Source organism: Mytilus edulis, chromosome 14, assembly GCF_963676685.1.
Source record: "Mytilus edulis chromosome 14, xbMytEdul2.2, whole genome shotgun sequence".
Taxonomy (NCBI): domain Eukaryota; kingdom Metazoa; phylum Mollusca; class Bivalvia; order Mytilida; family Mytilidae; genus Mytilus; species Mytilus edulis.
Window position 1 is genome coordinate 63,023,230 of NC_092357.1, and position 26,014 is coordinate 63,049,243.

The window sequence follows — 26,014 nt, forward strand, 5'->3', positions numbered from 1 at the left end:
ATTTTTAAAGAATAGGTAGAGTGTTTTTTATTACCTTTTATTCATGTAGTAATATTTATTTCCATATACAATTATAAACAAAGATAGGAAATCGTGTATACCTACTGTGTTGAGTAAAAGATAAAACAATACGTTTGTATTCTGCTATTTAAACATTTTAACATGTATTAACATTTATTTGCATGTATGTCGACAACGGTGGATTAGCATAACAGACTAAAATCAAGAACTATAATAGTTATATTTCAAATCCACTTTAAGTAGTTATCAGTACTTATAATGTGATACGCCTGACACGCGTTTTTTTTTTCTACACAAGACTCATCAGTGACTCTCAAATATAAATATTGCAACAGTCAAAGAAGTAATGTGTGTAAAAAAAAAAAAATCCACAGATGTTCGGAAAAAACAGATTTCCATAATATAACAAATTAAGAAATACTATCACTCAATTAGTATTACTATTATATAGTAAGAAAATGTCCATAGAATACAATTATTGTTATTGACATTATTCATATCATGTGTAGTTTTTACACAACTTTATTTAGTGCATATTTAGTGTTTATTGTTGAGATATAATGCTTATGTGACGTATACAATTTTCTGACGTCAAACACTCAAATCAATAAATGTGTTCGTAGATAGTAGATGTTTTTGTGTTCTGTTAAATTGTTCCTTTTAAAATTGTTAAACGATGATGACTGATGTACCCATATTTTGACTATTATATTTACTGTGTCTGTTTATTTAACGCATCAATGTAAAAATATCGGAAATTGATGAGACTGTCATTAAAGTGAGAGGGTTAGCGCTATAGAACCAGGTTTAATCCACCATTTTCTACATTTGAAAATGCCTGTACCAAGTCAGGAATATGACAGTTCTTGTCCATTCGTTTTTGATGCGTTTTGTTATTTGATTTTGCCATGTGATTATGGACTTTCCCAATTGATCTTCCTCTAAGTTCAGTATTTTTGTGATTTTACTTTTTCCTATGGGCAATAACAATTTAAACCATTTCCCTTCTTAATTTTATTTCATGTTAACATAGATAATTGTTCACTTTGACCGATTTATTATTGTTTGCCGTTCGAGATGTGTATAATACTTGCAGTATTTACCTATTTAAGATTCAGAAGACAAGGCGCTCCAATTGAGTAGACAGAATGTTTAATATAAAACAAAACAAAAAGCAGGAGCAAGGACAGGTATGTATTAGCGTTAATTATGTTTTCTTCTCTTTCCTGTATTGATCGGCACACCAATTGCTTGATTTGTACAGTGACTTATATAGCATGGACGAACATAGCTAATAAACTAAGTTTGTGTTTTCAACCGAAACATGGAGTTAAGGTCGTTAGTTTTCTAGTTTGAATTGTTTTACATGTGTCATTTCGTAGTCTCTTATAGCTGACTATTCGGGATGGGCTTTGCTCGTTATTTGAGATCGCACGATGACCTGTAGTTGGTCACTTCTGTGTCATTTGGTCTCTTGTAGAGAGTTGTCTCATTGGCAATCATAGTGCATCTCTTTGTTATATATACAACGCAAATTTGATATAAGAACATGATTATCTTGAAGCAACTATTCTCGGTAGTTTATTTTTAAATGTAGAATACGTTTTGATATAATTCTAAAAATAACTCTTTTTCACAAATTGGGGCTGTCTTGCTATTTTCTGGTCTGATAACAGATCTGTGAGTTTTAATACTTGATGTTTACCCTTCTTTTGATATAATCTACAAATTCCTTCATTAGTAACTGTAAATGTTAAGATGAATGGTTAACTAATATAAATGATGGAGACAGAAACGGAGTAATATTTTTAGATTTAAGGAGAGCTTTTGATCTGGTTAATCATATAATTTTATCGCAAAAAATTGAATATTATAATGTTTCAAACTGTACACTTTACTGGTTTAAGTCATGTTTGTTTGAATGAGGTCAAAAAGTCAAGGTCAATAAAGTCCTGTTTGATTTAAATGCATAAAAACTGGTGTACCACAAGGCTCTAACATTGATCCTCTCTTATTTATTTTATGTATCAATGATTTACTACTAAACATATAAAATTAATCATTATATTTCTATGCAGATGATTTTCCATATCATAGTAAGGGTAATACTGTACATCAGTAAACTGCCTATCTCCGAAATGATATTTATGCAATTGAAACTAGTGTTCCATTTCCATTCTCAATTTTTATTCGAAAAATTACATAAAACTAAATGCAAAAACAAAATGTAAATCAATCTTAGTTGTTTCAGAACAGACTTTATTCAACTGGGGACAGCTTAGAAATCAATATTTCAGATGAACTAATAGATAATTTAGATAGAATCAGCTTATAACAAAAAATAAGAAAATATTTACCTATGCATATACGTATTATTTATTCTAATGCTCATATTCTGCCGATTTATGAAAGTTTGTCAAGAATTAAACTGATGAGAGCAAGACCGGACAAACGAACGGAAACACGGACAGATGCACGATCGGAAAAATAGACAGATGGACGGATGGACGCCCGGTTTTTCAAACCCCTCGCAATGCGTTATGCAGGAGACAAAAAGAGATGTTTATATACATGATACTCGCGCATACTGGTTTTAAACTGATGGTTAAAATCAGTAAACAAAATCTTTTTTTCCAGATACATCACTACATGTACTTGAATTTGCGTAAATTGCATTTACCGTTTTAAATATCGTTTCTACCTTGCATTTGTATAACATGAATACTTTCAGATACCTTAAAGCTGTTAAACAATTATTAGATTGTAAAGGGTTATATAGTTAAATCGTAAACTGCATTTTAATGGCAAACACAATCAAGTAATACTATTTATAATTTATAGATTAAGCTGGGAACGAGAGTAATAAGAGGACCAGACTGGAATCATAAATATGAAGACAACGGTGAAGGATTTTTAGGAACGATAGTAGCATTTGATTTGGCCGAAAGTAGGGTCAAAGTAATTTGGGATACTGGGAGAAGTGGACAATACAGAGCTGATCCTGGACATTATGATTTGAGAATATTCGATAATTCACCAACAGGTGAGTTTGCTAGCTACTTAAAACTATCTTTCAGTGATATACAGTCTTTAAAAAGACGGAACATGTCTTAATTGACTGCAAGTAAAGATGTCTTACTGACAAAAATGTACTGCCGAGTACAAGTCTGAAAATGGACTCAAAGAATAAAATTGAATAATGATGTAATGTTTAATATTTTAAGAGTTATTCCGAGTAATTTATTCGTTTATATAAACATTTGTTATGATAAGACATGATACCAAGTAATATATTGTTTTTATTTTTTCTGACCTTTTTGAAAGAGCAGAGCTACAATGTTTCTCTGTCTCATAAAAGTAATTAAAGATAGTAAGCGGGCATGTAAAACTTACAAGTCGAGGTAAAAGTGACAATGCATCAGGAAAAGGAACGAAAACCAACCGGAAAATAAACAAATACAAATACAAATATCATTCTTATCTTACTTACTAAAGATGCGTTAAATGGAAAAAACTTGAACCCATGAAAACTTAGTGCACTCGATAAGGTGCTCTGGCAGATTTAGTAGTTTTAACTCCACGTGTGACATCATCGTGCTATTTGCATTATAACAACAAGACGAAAAGAGAAACGAATTCAGTTTACGACATCTGGAATTTCATAGATACTCTATAACATTCATTCGTTAACGTCCGTTCAACTCTCGATGAAATGACATCAAATTTAACATCTGGAACGAATGACGTAATGTTTTCCTTAATATTTAAAGTACTTAACCTCGTTTTAAAGCAATAATCCTCTTGCATGAAAGTTATGACAGGAAACGCAAGCTTTTGATTTTGATAAATATTATACCCTTTCAAATATATACTCAATAGGCAGACGGTGCTATAAAGTTGCTACACGTATGTAGTAATAGAAAGTCCACGAATAGGGATTTGTTCATCCAAAAGTGAAAAACCTTTAATGTAGACCCTTTGGAAAATATAGTTTTCCTTTGGAACGTACAATTGAAGAGCATCAAATGATTGATTGATTATTTTTGTTATAATGTTCAGTGGCTAATATTTCATGCATTTTCAGGACCAGAACAAATTTAATATAATTACAATAGGTAGGCTGATTTATAGAGGGTCAGGGATTAAGGTCGGAGAAATTTATACTGCAAAATGAAATGGTGGTAATTTGGATAGGGACTCAATTTTAACCTTGAACCATGCCACCAACGTACCATTCAAAGAGTTGTTGAACATGTTATTAACGTGCGAACTCTCTTTACTCGAGGCATTGGATTAAACGTCCCATTCTGACCGGCGGTTGTTGCTGCAAATTTGTACATCCTGCACGGCAAAACTTACTCACCACTTTGCCAAGGGTCTACTGCCAGTGGTATAAAGACCAAATGAGACCATATTTCTATTCTCGAGTCATTCATTAGGGAAGCATCATAAAAGCATGCAAAGTATGTGGAAGATATGCATTTTAGACGTACTAGAGTATGGCATCTGACATTTTTAACGAATTTGTATTGTTTTAAAAACTATATTGCAGGAGAATTGCATCATGGAACAATGTGTTATTACTGTTCTGATAGTCCAATTCATGGCATGAAATGGACATGTACACAGTGTAATATCGATATGTGTACTCCATGCTATATGAATGACAAACATGACGAGGCACATGGGTTTGAAAGGACAGATACTTTAGAATCAAAAAGGTTTGCATAGTCCAATTTATTTATCTAACAAGAAAATCCACATATTTGTAGCACCGCAAATTTTGCATTGTATTGCAATGATATCAATGGCACAGTATGCTTGATGTATTGAAATGAATAAATATCCAAAAAGTCAAATGTTCGACAAACGGTTATTTAATCATCTATAACAAGTAAATTATTATAGCATATTTGTATTTTGTACACAAAGCATGCCGCTAGTTTTTTGTTTGCTAGTTTGAATTGTTTTACACTTTTCCTTTTTGGGCCCGGTGACATATGGTTGTTAATTTCTGCGTTATTTGGATTTTAGGAGAGTTGTTCAAATAGTTATCATGATACGTCTTCTTAATTGGATATTAACAGCAGTGACAATCATTTAGTGGGGATCTTAACACATATTCAAAGGTAGCATTTAACGCAGACCATACCAATCTATAGCTTTACTATTCAGTGGAAAAAGCTCCTACCATCATGAGATCTATTTTAGTTCTAAAAACTTGTATAGTAATGATTTTCTTTAAACTGTAAACTAAATTCGTAATTTGCATAATACAAACAAAGACACACAGTGTTGATCTTAGATTTTATGCAGTACCTAATCGCTTATATACAGTCAATCACAGTTAAAAAATATAAGTACACTTTTTCTTGCTAAGACATCAATGAAATATATAAAACGGGTTAAATGTATGTATGTCATTACGCTTTGCCAACCTCGTAATATCAGAAGAAGTTTTTCAGTAAGTTCCTGGATATTGTTCAAATAGTGTTTCAATGCTTGTTTTACCATGGATGATGTCAACAGGAATACTTAAAAAAAAACAACGTGTTATACACATACCCTCTACAGTAATAAAGGGGTTAAATATAATAATGAAAACAGGATTATAATTTAAGTGTACTTCGAAATTCAGATCAATCTACCTGAAGTTATATATATTCTTCAATAGTTTATTCCTTCAAATGTACAATGGATATCGAGCATGGCGATTATAATATACTTATACTGCATCTTCATTTGTTCATAAGCATGTGTGAAACAACTGGTAGAAAAATGGCTGACATAGAATTTCAACAATGATCAAACTCAAACTAAAGACAACATTTGACCAACTAATTTACAAAAATAATTAGCTAAATTCCAGATTGACGAGATAGCTATTAAGAGTTGGAAATTGTTATATTCGGTGCGGACTTGACATCTTTTTACATAATAATCTTATTACACACGACACTGTTGAATATAAAAACCTTGTTTTTATATAAAACATTTACAGTGTGAATTCTAATTTGATAGGATGTACTAAACCTCCTCCTCATTTTACTATTTGTAGACAGAGAATTGGACCACTGACTAGTTGCACAAAACGGGTGACTGTGAAGGGCATATTTAAGGGTGCAGAAGTAGTCAGGAATCCTAATTTGACACATGATTTAGAATCTGACGGTAAGACAACACAATTACATTAATTGTTATCTTAATAGTTAATATTATGAAATTTCATATATGAATATATATATACATGTAAACTTTCATAATTTCGTAATTTATTGAATCATTATACAACTTGCGCCTTAAACATGTGTGAAACATGTAAAATATCAAATTAATATATACTATGTTTCCTTATCACAAATGAATGAATGTTTGTCTTAAATAGATGAATTATTCTTAACATCATATAACGAAAATAAAAATGTATAGTCGTGTTAGAAGTTTAAGTTATTTGTCAATTATTTTCTTGTAAACTAAGTAATTGTTTGCATTTAATCAAGTACAGTTCTAAAATCCTGTCGGTATTATTTTTTGAAATTTCATATCGCTTAACTGTTGACTCTTAACATGCTTAATACACATTTTAAACGTATATAGATTTTTTGTTTGCTTATGTTAAATTTCTTTGTTGTTATCTCCGTGACAGATGGTGATGTAGGATACGTTGAGGAGGTCACACATTGGCAAAATAAATATCATCGAGGTATTGTGAGCGTTTTCTGGAAGGCTAATAATACAACACAGTCATATCGACTTGGAGCAGAAGGTTGTGTTGATGTATTTTGTAGTCGATTGACAGAAACTGACTCCGGCGGAACATGTTACGTAGATAATCTTCCCGTTGTTGGTAGGATTTTTTTTATATTACGCAGTATTTATAGCTAAAACAAAAGATATCAAAGAGATTTTAAAACTCATATTCAAAATAAAGTAACAACACTGTGGCAAAATAAAACCAAAAGCGGATCAGACAAATAACAGAAAATAAAACACAATTTTGAAAACTACAGATTTTGGTGATATTAGTAGCTCTGAAAAATTGCAAAAGGGACAGAATTGTAATTGCATCAATTGAAACATATCGATCGTCTTCTAGAAACAGAAGGATATTCATAAGCGTCCGCAACATTATGAATAAAACATTATTACTTAGTTACTTGCAAGTATTTTAACAACAACGTTCTTATTTGCATCAACCTTCTTTCAAAGACACAATGAAGGGAAATACAAGTTCTGGAACATCATTTTAACAGAGAGGTTAGTTGGTGCTGTTGAAATGCTGCTACTTAGAAATAAGAAGTTTACAATTAGGAAGATGAAATCATCTCCTGTTTCAATGTTTTGTTTTTGAATTGTCCACCATTGGCATTTTTTAGATAAAAGTCAAGATAATGTCGAGTTCAAAGGGAAGGTTATGTTAAACAAAGTCACTAAATTTAAACTTATTAGTAGGATAACATTATCTAAACAACCGAAAAAAAAGTTTATCAGAAAACATTGAAAAAAATGCTATCAAATTAAATATGTATTTTTTCGTCAAGAGGACTTTATCGTATTTTTTTTATTATATATTCTTATACATATTTCCAGTGTGTCCATGTAATTATCTTTGCGTATTGAACTCATTCGTAATTGAATATTTTAGACTTGATTATTTTACATGAAATAGTGTCTACATGGAATAAAATGCTCAATTATAAGAACTAAATAATATATTTAATCAGACTTATCCCAAGGAGTTTAACGAGTTTTTAAGAAAGTGATGTGGCACAATGGAGTGACCCGAGAGAAGCTCATCGTGATCTTTAAAGCTTTAAAGAGCAGCTCAAAATACTTATATATTTTCAATATGTATATGCCCCGAACTTGTTAGAAATTAAACATATACTAAAAATTTGTTCTACTTCAACCTTAACTCTTTGCCAGCTTCAGAATTCATTTAAACCGCAATAGTATGATTTGATACTGTTAACAGTCCCATGTTATGGCTCTATGTGATGAAACATATATATCATATCGTTGAACCTGTATGTCAACAAATCAAATTATCTATGAATATTATATATCTCCCCAAAAGAGGTTTGGTTTGAGAAACAGCTGTATTTAAAAAGTGCAACCTTTTAAATAATCACAGTCGCAAACAAAATTCCGAAATAATGTTTAATTTCATGCATTTATCATACATGTTGAATCGCAATATTTTGATTCTATATTTAAGAATTCAGTAGATTATCCAATGAGAATGCAGACCATGTTACTATTAACGCAGGTATTTATATTTGACATGAAAATTAGAATTAATTTTGAAAAGGCATAATATGTCATCGATGTTAAATCACTGAATCATTCATTACATTAAAACAAAATTAGACCAAAGATAATACGAAAAAAAATATCGATATAAAAATCCTAGTTTTTTGTCCAGAAAGGAAACTCATTAGCCTCTTTTGTAATCCTTACCTGTCAGAATAAGCAAACATTTTTTTTCAGACGTTAATGTTTGTCATCCAAATGGGACAAAGTCTCAATAAATCATTTAAATGCAGAATTTCTAACGACTGGTCCGATGAATGAAACCGAAACCCATATTTAATCAAAATGATCAAATACACCATGTGCTAACAATAAGACAGTATACGTAGTCAATACAATGTTTGACGCGGTTATATAAGTATTCATAGAGGTTTTTTTCTTTTGTTAAAGGTTACACACTTGAAAACTATATTCAACCAAGCACTTTCTTCTGGAAGATTTGAACAGTTGATGTGCATTCGTTCTGATGGTTTTGAGAACTTTTTAGAAGTTCAATAATTTTCTTACACTTTTGTCACTCTATGTTGATGTTTTTATTGATTCAGTTTTTTAACATTGACATCACCATAAAACTGTATTTGTTCAATTTACATATTAACAGATGAGTATCTTGAATGGCAGTTGAAATGGCGCCAAATATTACGGATATCCTCAACAGCTGTAACCAAAGACGTAATAATAGAACATCATAGACCTGAAAATGAAACATGGAAAGGTACAGCATAGAATAATATTGAGCATATGTTTTATTTGACTGTGTGTGTTACATTTTAATGTTGTGTCGTTTGTTCTCCACTTATATTTAATGCGTTTCCCTCAGTTTTAGTTTGTAACCTGAAATTGGTTTTTTTTTCTATCGATTTATGAGTTTCGAACAGCGTTATACTACTGTTGCCTTTATTTAGACTATCACAGTCCTCATTATAAAGCTATATTTATAGAACTCACACCAGAAGATTGTGTAAATCAATGCCCGTAATATTGTGATTTTGTCTATCAATTAAAAGAACACTGACTGATCACGTATTCTGTAATAATTTAACCATTTAATCTTTACTTCGTGCATTTGAAGTGTATGCAATTCCCTTATATTATGTGTGTTGCCTATATTTGTGTTTTTTTGTACGATCTTTTAAAATAGATAAACGTTTGTAAATTAATTGGACACATAGAATATCGTGCATCCTCGATATACGGGTAATACCAACGAGCTATTTATACCAATAAGTTAAAGACACATGTCCAATGTCATTGCAAATTTTTCAGCCACATATTCAACATCGCACCTATAATTTTGAATTGTATTCGACTAGCATACAAGTGAGAGGCGTGGTTAGCTATATAACCAGGTTTATTTCGCTATTTTCTACATAAGGAAATGCCTGTACCAATCAGGAATAATACAGTTGTTTTCCATTTGTTTCATGTGCATTGAATTATAACGTTGCCTTTTGATAAGGGACATTTTTTATTTCGAATTCTTCTTGGATTTTTGTACTTTTGTTGTTTTACATTCCAGTTGGCTGCACATCACAACTACGAATACGGACAATGCTCGTTTCTCGTTTTTTTTATATAGAATAGACCGTTGGTTCTCCCGTTTGAATGGTTTTACACTAGTAATTTTGGGGCCCTTTATAGCTTTTTGTTCGGTGTGAGCCAAGACTCCGTGGTGAAGACCATACCATGACCTATAAGGGTTTACTTTTATAAATTGTTATTTGGATGGTGAGTTGTCTCATTGGCACTCACACCATATCTTCTTATATCTATTTAATGCTATCTACATGTATCTGAGCTAAACTCTCAGTTATCGTTTTCTTCGTATTTTTTTTTTTTTACTTTGTTAGGCGATCAATATTCTTAAAATACTGAATGTTTTTAAACGTTTCGGTTGAGTATGATCAATGTAAAATTTACATCCTAATAATGATTAATTTCGCAGCTCTATTAAACGACTAACTATTTTCATTGTTATAAAAAAAAGAACATATGTTACTTCACTTTCCTTGCAATTTGTGTATCTTGTTACAAGTTGTATACATGTGCATACATTTGTCATAGAAGACACTACGCCAGCATCGTTTTTCGATCTTTTTTTACATTTTCATAATATAGACAAGCGTAACTATAGCTGTTAATGTCTGTGTCATTTTGGTCTCTTGTGCACAGTTGTCTCATTGGCAATCATAACACATCTCCTTTTTTTCATTTATATTTTATAATTGCTCAAATCTCTCAGTATTAATAAACCTTTTTTTTTTCTAAATCATGTAAATCGTGTCTTTGCTATTAGGAATTTTACATCACATAATCCATAATTTCACTCATTACTTTCTATATTTAATCACACGGTCATGACATGAATATTTTTTTAATATAAAGACAATACGGGTAGGTTTAAATGTCATATAATCACGACAGAAATGTGAACAAAGAGCTTAGACGACCACTCCCGGCCCCCTAAGTGTTTGTGTATAATCAGAGTAATGTAAGTTTTTTTTTGTTGCATTTCCGTGTTTATGTTGTTCCGATGTTTCTTCTTATAGTTGATTTGTTTCCCTCAGTTTGAGTTGGTAACCCCGATTTGTTTTCACTCAAGTTATTGATGTCTTTTAAACAGCGGGTTACTTGTGTCTATTTGAAATGAATATATTGGAAAAACCACATAAATCTAGAAATGAAAATACAATATTTCAGGCATTTTTTTAAACAAATTATGGAAATTGTTTGAAATAAATCAGATTCATTTATTGGTTTTATTTATCATATTCGTATTTACTCAATTGAATGTCTGAGGTCAAATGGAGTTACATTAACCCCTTTGTATCCGTTTTGTCTCATAAAAGGACACAGAACTAAAAAAATGACAAAACACATACTTCCAACCAGTGAAGTCGGCTTAGAAAAGAAAGGAAGTTTACGTTTTACTTTCAGCTTGAAACATATTAATCTATCAATTCAACCAGAAGAAAATTGCGTCGAAAAAATGAATATAGAATATCTGATGTTTGCAATAATGGCATATAGAAAGAACTCGTTGAAGAATTCATCCGTTTATAAAGTTATATTGAAAATGGTTTTATGTTACTCTTTATTGCTTGATGTCAGTTTCAAAAATACTTCCATTTAACTATTCTTATCATTTTGCAGGACACTGGCAAACACAGAGTGTGTTGCTAGAAGTATTTGCAACTGAAAGCTATAAAGATGCATTACGACAGGCTAGCATTATGTGTATGTGTGATCATGACAATGTTGTCAAGTTTCTAGGCATTACACATGAATTACAGTGGATAATTATCGAATGGTTTTCCTCCAATAATCTGTCCGAAATGTTATCGACAGATGCGAAAGACGTATTCAATATATCAAAAGTAGTGGATATTGCAGCACAGGTAAACAAACATTGTTTAAATGCATTGTATGTTTTTAAAATGATATATGCAGTCTTAATGTCCGCCAACAACTGAAATGAATGGACATACATGATATCAGTTAAAGTTGAATTCCATGGCTCTTCATAAGAAAGATGACATAACATTTTTGGGCGTTTTTGTCTCCTCTAATTATATTAAATGTGCGTAGTTATGTTTCTAGGTTAATTTCAAATATTACATATCCAACATCGAAGGAAATATACAATGTTATGTTTTGTACGAACATTCAAATGTTTCAGAAACCTGTGACGCATATAATAAAGTAACCACATTACTGACCTCCAAGGAAAATTCAAATCGGAAAGTCTCATCTTAAATTTCAAAATCTAAATCTCAAACAAATCAAACTACTGGAAAATAACTGTTATATTCCTTTCCATACCATCATTGTCATGAGAATTGTGAAGACGAATATTATAAAATAATTTCGAGATTGCATGTTAGTTACTGTAGTGATTAAACGATGATTTGTTAACATTGTCATAACGCAGGAAATTCAACCCACCACAAACCATACATATATATTAGATTAAAAGGCAAAATAGGGATACAGTAGTAAACATTGTGTTATAATTCTAATTACTATTTATGCAAAAAAACATGTCAACAAAGAAAAGGAAAATGACATAAAGACAGACCACATACGCAAAATGTGGAGACAAAAACAAAAATATGTCAACCGCCAAACAACACAGTGGTGGAATGCATACACATAGATCAATCGGTAACACTAAAATGGCAATTCAGCAGAGGAATATTTATTGAATCGTGAACCAAGACAGACCGATTATAAAACCAATAACTGTTCGTTATTGCAACGAGCGAGTTGCTACAGGAATAACAAAATATATTTTCATGAAGACTTTTAAACAGATTTTTGAGACTTCTCATCTTATCGATTATGTGTAATTTCTGAAATGCAAGGTATTACGTGTATAAATGACGGCTGAATCAGTTCCAAGATACATGAAAAACAAAACTGAGTATTCAACAAAAGTCCTCAAATCACTTTAATTGTAGAATCAAAATAAAGATTTGAGTTCATTCAAGTGTATTTAGGTGGTATTCAGTTCTAGTTATATCAGTAGCACTCTTGGTTTTACGTGACATTTTGAGTTGTGGTGAATAATTGTTTAAATGCTTAAAAGCATTTGATGAAATTGCCATAAACGGGCAAACAACGTGTTTCAATAGATATTGATATTTGTTAACACAGGTTCGTGCTTTCTATAGAATTCAAGAGAGTGTTTAATTGTATTTACCTGGTAGTAAGATGCCTTCCTTGAAAACAACTGTGTTGTGCAGAATGTCAGCTAGAAAGATTATAAAACTATAACTTGAGTATGTGTAAACACCATTATGCATCTTAATTCTTTCGTTTAAGATTGCAAATGGAATGGCTTATTTAGGTACCAACAGAATAATACACAGAAATTTAAAAGCTTCACAGATCTTAATCGACCACAAATTTCAAACGAAAATTTCTGGTTTTCGTCTTGCTGTTATTCCACCTGACGACACAGATGTAGTGATGGATGCAACAAGTATGAGTTAGCCTTTTTTATTACAATGTGTACAATAACCGCTTATACGTTCACAACGAGAGCACAGATTCTAATTCTTGGAAATTAGTCACGTTAAGTTAACATCCTATCTAATTCAAACACACATTATATTATTTGTCTTGCTTTATTTACCTTGTAAAACAACACACACTTTTTCAATAACGGTACAAGCAAAACAGGTATGTTCTATAAGTTGCCAACGGGAAATTAATAGGAATTGTTGCAAACTGTAGGTAGCCGTTCTCAATTAATAAAAACATATGCAAAATACTTGAGATAAGTAATACATAGATATTTCAGACCAATTCAAACTACTTTATATCACGTTTGTTTTAAATTGATAAACGATTCCTAATTTTACAAAATGCTTTAAATAGTCTATTTTCAATGTGAACATACTGAATAGCTTCCTATGCACTGTTTTAACACGTTTTCGATCAATGTTTTATATGTTGGTATGAAGCTTCCGACTATATATATAATTGTGTTTACTGCTTACCTCCTCGGATGATATAACTACAACTATGCACCAATTTACAGATTTAAAAACATTGCCAATTTGTTGGACTGCAGTTGATGTATTTATTTGTCGATCAATCACAGTTAAAGCCGACGTTTGGTCCTATGGTATCCTTCTGATTGAACTGGTATCCCATGGACGTCTGCCATATGCAGGTATGTTTTTATAAATATTTATCTATATGTATGTTGACATCTTTTTTTTTCTTTTTTGTCTACTGAAATATAGAGCCCAGTGATGTATCAAAAGAGCTAAACCTTAATGATATACGTTTGAAATACACTGAATTTTATATACTAGTAAAAGACACTACAAAAGTGCATTAATCTGCAAAACCAATTACTCGACATTCTCCAAAAGTTTGATTTGTGTCTTAATGTTTCTTGACAAATTCTGATTGATATTAAACATGTAAAATTTGTATGGAATTCTTGGCAAATTCTCAACATTCTGAAAATGTTCTTAAAATTTCATGGCAAATTCTTGAAATTTCTAGACAGATTCTTCACATTTTAATTTATTACCAGTACGGCTTGACACAATCTGAATATAGTTATCAAAGGTACCAGGATTATAATTTAGTACGCCAGACGCGCGTTTCGTCTACATAAGACTTATCAGTGACGCTGAACATTTTAATTGTGTCTTAAATTTACTTGACAATTATAAGTTTAAAAATCATGACCAATATACATGATATATCTTTATCTGTATTTCTCTTTATATGATATACAGTTGTTTCAAGTTACACTTATTACAACGATAACAAAGGCATGTAAATACTGTTATAATTAAACAGTTGGGTATAATTATATTTTATAAGTATTGGTATGAAATTGATACTAATTACTATTAACAATTACATGTGTTGGTTCTTTGATACATTTATAAATCAATCTTAATTTGAGTTTGTAAATAATCACAAATGTTGATGCATAAATATTATAAATATTGATAAATGATTAACAGCAATCATGCTGTAGACATTTTTCATTTTCATGCATACTATTCTATGGCGTTTATTATCATTGAACTAGTATATATATTTGTTTATGGGCCAGCTGAAGGACGCCTCCGGGTGCGAAAATTTCTCACTGCATTGAAGACCTGTTGGTGACTTTCTGCTGTTGTCTGCTCTATGTTCGGGTTGTTGTCTCGTTGACACATTCCCCATTTCCATTCTCAATTTTATTCAATGTAAATATGGTAAAAAACATTGTACCAAAGTGTGGCTTCTCATTATTAGCAAAGTATTATTGTATCCTAATTCTTCAAAGTTTAGTTTAGCGACAATAGAAATGAATATATAACAGCAAATAGAAAGTGTTAAAACAGTGCAGAATGTGTCTATACACAATTCAGGCGAATTTATAGACAACAGACGAAGACCACCAATGGGACTTCAATGCAGGAGAAACTCCTACACCTGGATGCGTCCTACAGCTGGCCCCTAATCAAATATGTATACTACTTCAGTGATAATGAACGTCATACTAAACTCCTAATTAAACACAAGAAGCTAAAATAAAAACTCATACAAGACTTACAAATGTCAGATGCTCATTACTTGGGACAGGCGCAACAAAAATGTGTGTGTATACTTTTGTGGCTGCTCGGTCTCCATTCTTGTCGCATTTATCAATGTCAGTCTGATTTTAACCCACTATTGACATACAAATAGAACTATAAAAACTGTAGTGCAAGTAGAAGGTTTAACTAGCTATACAAATAGGTTTTATTCTGTATTAACATGTTGTCATTGGTACGTTTTAATATTTTACTAACATGATGGAAAACATTATTGCATATCCTTTTTTTAAATTATGAAAATAACAGGCTCTTTTCTACTACCTTACTTATACCTATTTTTCAAGGAATCTTTAAAGGTGATCTCGAGCTTTTAAAGAATATAAAAGAAGGTTATAGACATCCACAACCAGAGAATTGTCCAGATGTTATTTACAACATGATGCTGAAATGCTGGAAAAGAAGACCAGAAGACAGACCAACGTTCGATCATTTATATAATTTTTTCGATAGTTACGTTGTGGCCGCAGAAGCAGTTTGGGCAGGTAATTTTCAAATTTAGAAGTATACGAAATGTAACATAAGATATAAAAGACAAGTGAAATACCAGCATTCAAACTGGTTTTTTTTATCTTGATTCAGCCATTAGTTATCATCAAATTATTCATCATGCACTTCAATAGCATTCAAAGCACAGATCTTACGATACACAACACTATTGTCATCTCAGAAAGGATTCAAATGATGATTTTTTTTAATATTTCAAATACTAGTTAATGACTTTAACTTTGCTGGCTCGACCAGTCAGTTTAAACCAGGTGATTGGGTTTAAGAATAGATAAAGAATCAGGTGCTGACTTTTATTCTTGTACCAAACCAAAAGTGGTAAATAACTGAAAATACAAAATAAAGTACAATCTTACAATGTGTTAAACAATTATTATTAAAGTTTAAAATTCATCCGGTATGGAGTAGTTGCGTAATCCGGGATGAAGCATTATAAAGCTCCAACACGACGTAGTCCAGAATGTAGACATGAATTACTCCCAATGTAAAAATAGATACATTATACTTTTGTTGCACAGTTAAATGTATCACGGGCAATTTGAAGTCATCAGTTTACATTTTTTTTAAATGTTACTCACGCTGATGTTAGCCACATATTGTGATAAAGAAGGAATCCATTGATGTGACGTGGCAAGGTTGATTTGCAAAATACGGATGTAAGGCTACGGTAACAATATAATATTGTACGGTGTAGTCTAGATCAAGTTCCAGAAATATAATACTAATCGTGAATATAATGACTCTATAATTACACACAATATATAGATAAATTAGGGGATCCAAGGCAACACACTCGTACAACAACTGTTTGTTGACTTTTAGTTTTACCATTTTTCTGTAATAATGTGTAGACGTGTATGTTTGTGTTTGTTTGCGTATTTGTGTGATTGTTTCATACGGTTTCATTTCGGATAGTATGTGCACCAGAATACGTACGATTATCCACAACGAAATAAAAATACCAAGCATCAAAACAATATACGTATTGAAAAACACGGTTCGCGATAGGTCTTTTCTTACATAAAGAAAATAAACAATACCGATTAAGGAAAAAAAAGTCTTTTATCACATGGAAAAATACAAAGCTCAACAACATCTAACAAAAAGAAAGACATTTTCTGACTTGGTGCAGGATTTTTCTTATGAGTAACATGGCGACAAAGTGCAGTCACAAAAGTACTGAACTCAAATAGGAAATTTCCTAATCAAATTTCAAAATCAAAAGCTCAAACACCTAGTTTTAAGAGTAGCTTAATGTATGACATGAATGAAAGTCGTACAGACTTTAATTATATGGACAATAATATGTGAACAAAGCAAACGGACATTTCTCATGTAATAAGTAAAATGTCAAAAATTCGGGAACAGCATTTAATATTTTATTTTATTACCTAATAAAGAGTATTCACCTGTGTGCAGTCTATTGCACCGACCTGTAATGACCTCTTATTCTGAAATCTGATTAGTTGAAAGGTATTCATGTTGTCCAATCAAATGGGGTCTTTTAAACGTATGCATTAGGTCATAAAACAGTAATTGAAGGTGTAACAGTGCAAAAGATCCAAATATATTTCCCTCGGTATGAAGATCAGCTCATTGTTCTATTGCCCCCAGCCGTTGGTTTAGAACAATGAGTTGATCTTCATACCTCGGGAAATATATTTTCATCTATTACATAGTTACATATTAAATAACTGTATAAATATAAAAATATAAAACAACACGTTTAATAATTTATTGCGTCCGAAGCGCTTTTCTGGATTTACCTTCATCAGGAACGCTCAAAGCCAAACATTTGAAATCCGAAGATGTATAAGTACCGAAAATCGTTGAAGAGCTATATGTTAAAAATACCTAAAATAAATAGCCAAATTCATCTAAAGCCAACTTTGATATCCGTTATCTCTATAAAAACAAATTACTATTTCAATACAGAGAAAAAAATCAAATTTCAACTATTTTTTATAGACATCATAAGTTGATTAAATCATTGTAGATTGTTATTGCAAATCAAAAGATTAGCATAACCTTATGAAGATATACACGTATTATTCTAAAATAACCTGAAAAATACCATGGCAAAAAAGATTAGTTTTAAAAAAAAAATAAGATACAAAACACTAAAAATAAACCTGTACAACAACAGGGGTGGTCTTTGATGGTCAGAAAGGGAAATTATATCATGTTCCGCATGTAAACTACAACATTTGTATACATATACATAGTGCATAAATACATTAGAAGTTCAATGACATACGTTTATGTTATACTCAAACTTGAAATGACTTTTGAATGTTGAATTTATAAAGGTTTTAGAATTGTCAAAAAGAAAAAACGTTTTACAAAAATTAAACATTGTATAAAACATGTATGGATAGAAGCAGTAATGTAATATCACACATTGGGTTCAAGTTAACCATACGAACATACAGTGATACTCTATAGATTTTGATAGAAATCAGATTTGGGATCATATACATTATATATAAAAAGATAAAAACAATATCTCAAAATTGAATGCATCCAAAGGGCTTTTATGGCTTTATATCAGAATAATCAGAAACGCTCAGTACCGAATATTTGTAATCCAACGATGTTGATGACCCAATATATTTTGATACGAAATATAACAAAAGCTCCTGAAACCAAATTCATCTTAAGTCAATTTAAAGTTTTTCTTGTTGACTGATGGAGTTTGGAGCTTCAATAAACCTCGCTATCAATCTATTCATGTCACACGCATACTACATGTATGTCATGCGTCAATTTGTCCAGTCAGCTGAATTGATTTTACGTCATCTGAATGAAGTTAAATCAGTTCAGCAGGAAGGAAAGAAATGCAGAAACGAACTAAGCAATATAGAAAAGTCCTTACACATACATGTATATGATGCTGTTAGTTTACAGACAGTCGAAACCAATATCACTGGACACAGAAAATTGGAGAAATGGCGAAAACGAAAATTATACAGAGATAGTACTTGATGAAGAACTTGGTAAGCATGTGCACTCTTAACTCTCTTTTACTTCTACTAGTAAAATATACGTTAATGACGAGTTGGACTAAATCATATTATTGGAGCTAACATATGCTCTTGACTAGAGAGAAAAATTGGAAGCACATTTTTTTCTATATTAATAACATATCAGTGGTTAGTCTAATATATGAAGGGAAATACAGAAACGAACTAAGCAAAATATAAACCATTTCAAAGTCCTTTTAGATAATTGCCGAATACTTAAACATGGTAAATTGTTCCACTCTCGAATGGCTGCAGTCAACACCTACAAATGTGTACTTTTTTCAACTACTCTAATGTTGTAGGTTAAGGTAGACCAAATTTCAAGTTAGATTTTTCTAATTCAGTTCAAAGACAGTCAACAGTAACATCACTGGATACAAATAAGATTAATAGTTATGAAGATCTTGGTAAGTACTAAACAATGGAAACTTTCAATTTGATTCGGTACTTTCAATTTAGTAATGTTAAATGAAAACGTATTTGACTATTAAAACTGATGACTTGTGATTCACTTTTGGTTGCAATTTTGATGGTATATTGCAAATGTTAAGAGCTAAAATATGACAGTATTTAAACATTTTAACTAAACAATTCAAATGCGTATATGAATATGATGAACGTAGATAGCTTAAAATTATCCTGTATATATAAAAGATTCATATTGTTGAGAAGACTTTCGATGGTTTAGCCATTGGATCCGGAAAAGGTAGTCCGCATTTTAAGCATTTTAAGCGAACACTTTTTTTTAGTTCCAAGAGGTTCAAATTCCGCATCAACGGATACAGGAAAGTATTCAGAAATAACTCTAGATGAACAACGCAATGTAAAATATAAGTCAGATCTGGGTAAGTATTGTAAATAGTTATCAAAGGTACCAGGATTATAATTTAGTACGCCAGACAAGCGTTTCGTTTACATAAGACTCATCAGTGACGCTCATAAATGTTTAAGCTCGTTTTTTCTTATTAGATTTCATGCAGATAAAAACTTTTACACATACTTTTACAACATGTTTTGTTGTTTCAAAAATTATCTGCATAAACTATTTGTATCGTTAACACTTGAAAATTTAGAAAATTACACAAAACAGACATACACAATTTAAACTCATTCTAACAGTAATCTAAGCTCGAAATGTAGAACATTCTGTGCAAGTGCACAACCTTTGGCATCATAGCATATCAAATTTGTACACATATGTACAAACTAATATTATTTATTATACCTCAGTTATCATTTTCTATATAAAATATGTGCACAATATTTCAACTATTCTTTTCAAATTGCAAGCGTTGAACTATTGGACCGATCAATAATTTCAAACTATTGCAACTTGATGAAACTATTTGACAGCAAGCGTCATTATATTTTGCAGAGTTATCAATGCATTTAAGGACTTGGCGGATTTTAAAAATTCCGTGGAAGAAATGACGTCGCTTTTTACACATTGTATCTATGAGTTAGTTTAAGACGTACCTTAGCACCTCAGAATCTTTATGTTTAGTGAACGGTTGGGTTACTGCTTTATATATTACTACTGTTGATTTATAACCGCCATTTATTGTCTGTTGTCTCTTTTGATATAATCAAACACTTACTGACTGGATTTCGTGAAATAGTAAGTTTATCGTCCCCTTTGATACGACTTTTGCTCTCTGCTACGCCTTATGACAAAAGTTGCATCGCGAGAGACAATAAACTTCATATTCTACTCATATCCAGTCAATAAGTATACAATATTACATAATGGTTGAATGGATACTGTTATTAAATCATATTGTCATCCCCAGATTTTGGTGGGATTCGTGTTGCTTAGTCTTTGGTTTTCTATAGCGTGTCTTGCGTACTATTATTTGTCTGTATAACTTTTATTTTTTGGCCATGGCGTTGTCATTCAGTTTTCAAGCTATGATTTTTACTATCCCTGTGGTGTGTTTCGCCCCTCCTTTGTCTACATAATACATGATTATTTATCATCTTGAATATTGTAGCATTTATATGTTTCCTGTAACATTATTAATATTCAAACCGTATGTGAAAAAAAAAAACAGTTATTCAGTGCAATTTATTAGCAGGTTTATGTGGATTTCAATGCTAATGCGAATGAGAAAATATAATTTGAAAATGTTCGTGCATTCAATACATTGTACCGTAATACTTCTTTTTATAATCTCAACTTTCCAGACAGTTTTATTTACATGAATCATGGAGAAGATGGAACCAAAAATGACAGTTGTTCAAATAGATCGTCATACGCTAATGTTGAAGAATTACATGAATTTGAAGCCTCAGTACGTACAAGTACGTTGAAAATTAAATGTTATCAAGTATTAAAACATATATCAAGATTGTTTTTCTGACAGGATCGATCCTTTGAATAAACGTATTCTAAAAGGTTACCAATTCAAAACTGTCATTAGATCTCTGAATATTGTTTATTTTGGTATTAATATTGATTTTGATATCATTAAACTGAAAGCAAACTTAATATAGATTTGTATCTATAAACATATATTCACTTTCATAGATTTACAATCTGTGTTTCCTGTATCTTTGCATATCACGAGATCATGTTTTTCTCTGACAGTTTATGAAGTCTTTACACTACATGTAAATCCGTTGGATGTTGGCCATGCTATGATTGAAAAATTTAGATATAATTAGTCTTTGATGCATCATTTTGTTTTGTATTTAGTTGTTTTCAGCTTTGAACTAGCTTGCATTAACTGCGAGTTCTATCAAATCGATACTTTGATACATGTAGTGTCTTTCTATTGTTGAGATTTACATTTACTCGACCAGGTACCGTCTGTGTTTTGTTATATGTATTTCTCTCTGTACTATTTTAATTACAGAAATATAGTTCTTTCTTACATAATCTTGTGTTCTACCGTTACCCACTGTAACAAGTTAAGGAAGGGTTTGGATTCCGCTAACATATTTGACACCGCCACATTATGTATATAAATGTCTGTCTCAAGTGAAGAGATTACAATTTAGTGGTTGTTATTTGTTGCTGTGTAACGTATTTTTTTTTCGGTATTTTTTTCTTAAGTTTAAGTTTGAGTTGTTTAAAATTTGTGATTTAAGGTCCTTTAAATTTATTGCGTTACTGGCTTTGCTCATTTTTAACGGCTGTACGGTGACATATAGCTGTTAATTCTTGTGTCATGCGGTCTCATATGGAGTGTTTTCTCATTCGCAGTTATACAACATATTTTTATTTTATATTTGAATATGTGTGTAACATTAAATAGACACATTCGGCTTTTTTAAAGTACTAGTATGTATATATATATATACCTAGATAATTGAGCTGATCTGTAACAATAACATCTCCATGCCTTATATATCATGTACTGTAGTACGCCGCTATATTAAAACTGAAAAGGAAAGGTAACACACGGCCACTGAAAGCTTTATTATTGTAGAGCCCAGGTGGTCGTGTGGTCTAGCGCGACGACTGCAGTGAAGGCGATTTGGTGTCACGATATCGCAGTAGCATGGGTTCGAATCCCGGCGAGGGAAGAACAAAAAATTTGCGAAAGCAAATTTACAGATCTAACATTGTTGGGTTGATGTTTAGACGAGTTGTATATACCTATATTATGTATATTATGTTAATATTAAGTCATTTATTGATATAAAACTATATATAAAACAATATGTTGTGTCCTTTAATGTTGTGATGTTACACCATTTTCTACATTTGCAAATGCCTGTACCAAGTCATAAATATGACATTCGTTTGATGTTTTACCATAGGACTTTACCATTTGATTTGGACCTTTCTGTTTTCAATTTTCCTCGGAGTTCAGTATTTTTGTGATTTAACTTTTTTCATGTAAAGGTGAAGGGTGGTACCTATTACAACGTTTAAACCCACTGCATATTTATATATAGAATACACCATTATTGTTCCTGTTTGAATGTTTTTTCACTAGTCATCCGTCAGGCCCTAACCACTTACTAGCTTGCTGTTCGTTGTGAGCCAAGGGTCATGAATACCATACTTTAACCAGTAATGGTTTACTTTTATAAATTGTAACTTGGGTGCAGAGTTTTCTCATTGACACTCATTAAACATCTTTTTATACCTATGTAATAAAAATGTGGCATGCAAAAAGCAAAATAACAAAAATACTAAACTCCGAGGAAAATTCAAAACGGAAAGTACCTAATCATATGGCAAAATCAAGTGATCAATCATATGGACAACTGTCATATTCATGACTTGGTACAGGTATTCTCAAATGTAGAAAATGTCGGATTGAATCTGGTTTTATAGTGCTAAACCTCTCACTTATATGACAGTCGCATCAAATTCCGTAATTAACGGTTACATATATTGTTCACTAGTCATCGTTCAGGCCTTTACCACTTACTAGCTTCCTGTTTGGTGTGAGACAAGGCTTCGTCATGAATACCCTTCATTGGCACTCATTACACATCTTATCATATAGATGTAGTGAAACGGTGGCAATCAATATATAACCAAGTTTATGCGTCTGACAATGCGATATGTAAAATATATGTTTGATATTAAAAAAAAATCATGCATAAAATACATTTCGTACTTGTACTGTTATTCTTCCTTCAAATCTTTATTTTGCAGACAGAACAATATATATGAATCATGGAGATAGCGTCAAGAGATATGAAGTGTGCTCTAATAAATCGGCATACGAAAATGTTGTAGAATTACATGAATCTGAAGCTTCATCTACTGCAAGTACGGTTGAAATTATATTTAATTAAGTATTAAAACATATATAAACATGTATCAAGATTGTTTGACTGACAAGGCAAACATGCATATCCATATATTATGGTATACATTGTTCTGTAAACAGTGAGAGAAATAACAAAATCTTCAAAATAGAAAAGAATGTCGACGTATGTTTTAAAGAATTTCCTCTTTCAAATTTATATATACACATTTTTAAGTGTATTTTCTTCATGTTCCTAAACATGTTAAATTTGCATTTTACTGCAGTGAAAGTTGATACCATTAGTTCCCTTCGTTCCCTTCGTTCAATGAATTCTGGTATTGTGTAACAACGTGAACAAATTCATCATAGATACAAGGATTGAAAATGCTATACGCTTGTCTTGGTTCAAAACCTTTATTACATATCTATGTTTTTACAATAATACACCACTTTTAAATCATTTTAAATGTTAGAAAGTTTTTTTGTTACATTAACTTATACCTCTGATTTACGTCTTCAATCACTTTCCGTCTTCAAACAATTAAAATCTTAAGGTGGTACCCAACACTTTCACTAAAATTAATTTGGCTCGTTTAATTTTCATAAAATTTTGTCAAAGTAAATACTTTAACAAAAATTTTAAAATTTTAAAAAAATTGAACCAAACGTTTTATCAGAAAAATTACACTGGTTATATAGCACTTTGACAAACACTAATTTTGATCATTGAGAAGCTTTATATTGCTTTCACAACGCAACGTAATTAAAACGTTTAGCTGATATCACAGAGTAATCTCCCTGTAGTGTTAGGTACCACCTTAAATAGATGTTTATGTTAGTTATTTATGGGCTAAGTCAAAACCACAATCTCTTAGTTGATTTTACTAACACTTTGTGGCTGCGAAGAGTCTATAGAAAAACGTATAACGAACGTATCGCAATCGGAAATTTTCCGCATACAAATCAACAATGAAATACAATACAATCAAATATTACATTACCATAGTTACCTTAACACAAGAAATGACCTCATAGTACCCCTTTTCATGAGATATCACTGAACGTTACAGTAATGGCCACTATGGGATGTTAAACAAGAATTCGCCATTTGTGTAGTTTGTCAAAACATCCTGAAATCTATTGATGATGCTTGAAATTGTTTTTTTTCATAAATTGGTTAGTCCTTACATATAAATTGCTAATAAATGCATACGCATTGTATAGTCATAGCACACTTACCCAAGTTTTATAATTGCTATTTTAACCATAACTGTTCATTTTTCAGACCGTCATCAAGGAGACAAAGAAGGGGATTCAAAGATGTCAAAGGGAGATGAGGTGTCTTCAGATAAATCTAGATACGACGCGTACGACGACTTCGAACTTGGGGGTTCAACCGATTCTGAAGACTGAAATTTTAATTGTATCTTAGGTCAATTAGAAAACAAAATAAAACGTGAATATTTTAAACCAAAGATGTTAAAAAATGAATATGGAAACCTTTACATTTTAAATTGTGTTCGTAATTTTAAAATAATAATTGCTGTTATAACATTTGTAAGACATACATAATTTCTGAAAGAAAAACTGTTGAAAAAACATGTGTGTACTTTATATTAATCAGCCCCTCGACTAACGTATTGTATAAATTTTTATTCTGATAATGTGACGTTTTTGTTTTATTGATTTAAATTTTGTTTTCTCGATCTTTCGCCATGTCGCTGGAGTTAAATACTACTGACACTTTAGAATACAATGACTGTTCATGTTTTTAGCTACGACTATAGTTTGGTAAAATGAAGACTTAGATATAAAATGCGAATCATCATTTGTAATACATAGGACAGGTCATTGGTGTCTTTTAATTTCATATACATACTGAAAATGACAAATTAGATATCATATCAAATGAGAATTGTACATATACACTGTTATGCCCCATTTATGGGCATTATGTTTTCTGGTTTGTTCGTTCTTCCGTCCGTCCATTTGTTTGTCCGTCTGTTCATCCGTTCGTCTGTCCCGCTTCAGGTTAAAGGTGTTGGTTGAGGTAGTTTTTGACGAAGTTGAAGTCCAATCAACTTGGAACTTAGTACACATGTTCTCTATGATATGATTCTTTTAATTTTAATGCTAAATTACAGATTTTATCCCGGTTCACTGAACATAGAAAATGATAGTGTTGATGGAGCATCTGTGTACTATGGACACATTCTTAATTGGTTAATTCGGAAATGAGTAAAAGACATTTTTAGTACAATTATTTGTAAAATACATCAGCAACATTTCATATTAAAGATAGCCTTTTGCTCATATGAATATATTA

At 31.3% G+C, this 26,014-nt stretch overlaps 1 protein-coding gene across 1 annotated transcript; it reads left to right on the forward strand.

Annotated features, from left to right (window-relative positions):
* The first annotated feature begins 1,131 nt into the window (after nucleotides 1-1,131).
* Nucleotides 1,132-25,244, forward strand: LOC139504383 (uncharacterized). Its single transcript, XM_071294459.1, has 17 exons — nucleotides 1,132-1,211; nucleotides 2,863-3,064; nucleotides 4,574-4,742; nucleotides 6,023-6,192; nucleotides 6,668-6,868; nucleotides 8,240-8,290; nucleotides 8,936-9,049; nucleotides 11,488-11,732; nucleotides 13,159-13,318; nucleotides 13,880-14,014; nucleotides 15,734-15,931; nucleotides 18,854-18,949; nucleotides 19,321-19,383; nucleotides 19,726-19,821; nucleotides 21,161-21,277; nucleotides 23,592-23,708; nucleotides 24,974-25,244. Exons 1-17 carry the CDS (start codon nucleotides 1,170-1,172, stop codon nucleotides 25,099-25,101), a joined length of 2,304 nt encoding a protein of 767 aa, XP_071150560.1. The 5' UTR covers nucleotides 1,132-1,169; the 3' UTR covers nucleotides 25,102-25,244.
* Nucleotides 25,245-26,014: the final 770 nt, after the last annotated feature.